Source organism: Pinus tabuliformis, chromosome Q (genome assembly GCF_031772625.1).
Source record: "Pinus tabuliformis cultivar Carrire ecotype Pingquan chromosome Q, CPIR1, whole genome shotgun sequence".
In the NCBI taxonomy this organism is placed as follows: domain Eukaryota; kingdom Viridiplantae; phylum Streptophyta; class Pinopsida; order Pinales; family Pinaceae; genus Pinus; species Pinus tabuliformis.
Window position 1 is genome coordinate 1236568411 of NC_142296.1, and position 1906 is coordinate 1236570316.

Sequence of the window (1906 nt, forward strand, 5' to 3'; positions counted from 1 at the left end):
CACATTGTGACGTTAGGCCATGGTTGATTTTCATATTGAGAAAACCTTTGCCACAATATGACATTGGACCATGTTTGACCATGATTATATATCTAAGGGGTTTATATTAAACCCAAGGATTTATATTATAAATACCATGAACAATATTACACCATAGAAATATGAACTCTTAGATTAACAAACCCAACAGATTGATATTATAAATCCAAGGGAATAATAAACCCAAGTTATTATAAACCTAAGCGAATAATGTTAACCTAAGGGATTGATATTATAAACCTGAGGTATATAAATCCTAAGATAAATAGTATAAACCCTAAAATAGACATGTTTGACAATGTTTTTTTTTTCCCCTGGGAAAATCAGTAACTTTCATTAATATTTGAAAATTACATAAGCAGATGCCGCGGCATTACTTTCATAGTTCATACAAATTCACCTTTTCAGGTAGTTCTCGGAGTCATAACAAAATGTTCTAGTTACATCCATGTTCTGTGTTATACAGCCTATTTACTATTACAAAAAGATTCTGGACATGAATATATCAGCATTCATATTGTTCTCTGTTCTCTATTTAGCTGTTGGGACTGTTGCCCCGCTGCATCCTCTGATCTATATATGGCCTGTGGTAAAACTGGTGTTCCTCCGACCCATTCTGCTCCACTATTTGTCCATTGCCTCGGGGAAATGACGAGGCCTCTTTGGATAGCTTGTCAGCCTCGCTATTATGTTCTCTGTAAATATGCACACATGTAAAATGTTCAAATGCTGCTTTGAGAGTAAGAGTATTTTGAAATAAATTGCTGAGCATGTGAACATGACAATTTGTCACATTATTAATCCAATTTACAACCACCATTGAGTCCCCGAATATGTTGAGCTGTGTAATGTGATGAGATAAAGCAAAATGAAGTAGATTATATAATGCAGAGAGCTCAGCAAAATTGTTCGTTCCAATACCAAAACCCAATTTTGCTAGATATCTATGATTTTCGTTTATGTGCAAGACAAATCCACCGCCACACCCTGTTTGGTTCGATGCACCATCGAAAAATGCCCAAGGAATGGATCTGTCTATCTCAGGCATAGGCTGTAATACACGAATTCTGGTTGGGGTCGGTTCTGGTAGCTCCTGGTATGCTGCTATGACAACGATTTCAATAAGGCTTCCCGAGATAGGTTTATCATCAAATATGGCTCTGTTTCGAGCAAGCCATGCATACCAAATGGCCACAGGAGGGAGGTTTAATAGTTTGGATATGTTTGACAATGTTTTACCATAGTTTATTTTCATATTTAGACAATCTTTGTCACAATGTGACGGTTGACCATGATTTACCATAATTGATTTTCATATTGAGACAATCTTTGTCACAATGTGACATTGGACATAGTTGTGCATGGTTGACCATGATTATAAACAAAAGGGATTTATATTGAACCCTAGGATTAATATTTTAAACCTTATCAATAATATTGTACCCTAGCAATATGAACTCTTAAAAACCCAAGGGATTGATATTATAAACTCAAGTGATTGATTTTAAAAGCCCAATGTATTATAAACCTAAGGGAATAATATTAAACCCAAGGGATTAATATTATAAACCCAAAGTATATAAACCCTAAGATAAATATTATAAAATAAACATGGTTGACCATGGTGCATTTTCATATTGAGACAATCTTTGTCACAATGCGACGTTGGACAATGGTTGAGCATGATTGATCTTCATATCGAGACAATCTTTGCCATAATGTGACGTTGGACCATGTTTGATTTTCATACTCATAAAATCTTTGTCATAATGTGATGTTGGACCATGGTTGACCATGATCATAAATTCGAGGGATTTATATTGAACACAATGATTAATATTATAAACCCTATGAATAATATTACACC

At 34.7% G+C, this 1906-nt stretch overlaps 1 protein-coding gene across 1 annotated transcript; it reads right to left on the reverse strand.

The window, feature by feature from the left end:
• Positions 1 to 574: 574 nt before the first annotated feature.
• Positions 575 to 1294, reverse strand: LOC149224284 (uncharacterized). Its single transcript, XM_089388140.1, has one exon. It carries the CDS (start codon positions 1292 to 1294, stop codon positions 575 to 577), a length of 720 nt encoding a protein of 239 aa, XP_089244266.1.
• Positions 1295 to 1906: the final 612 nt, after the last annotated feature.

What these genes read in the sequence shown, in the direction of transcription:
- LOC149224284 (XM_089388140.1), bottom strand. Translation starts at nt 1,294, where the DNA reads ATGAAAATAAACTATGGTAAAACATTGTCAAACATATCCAAACTATTA.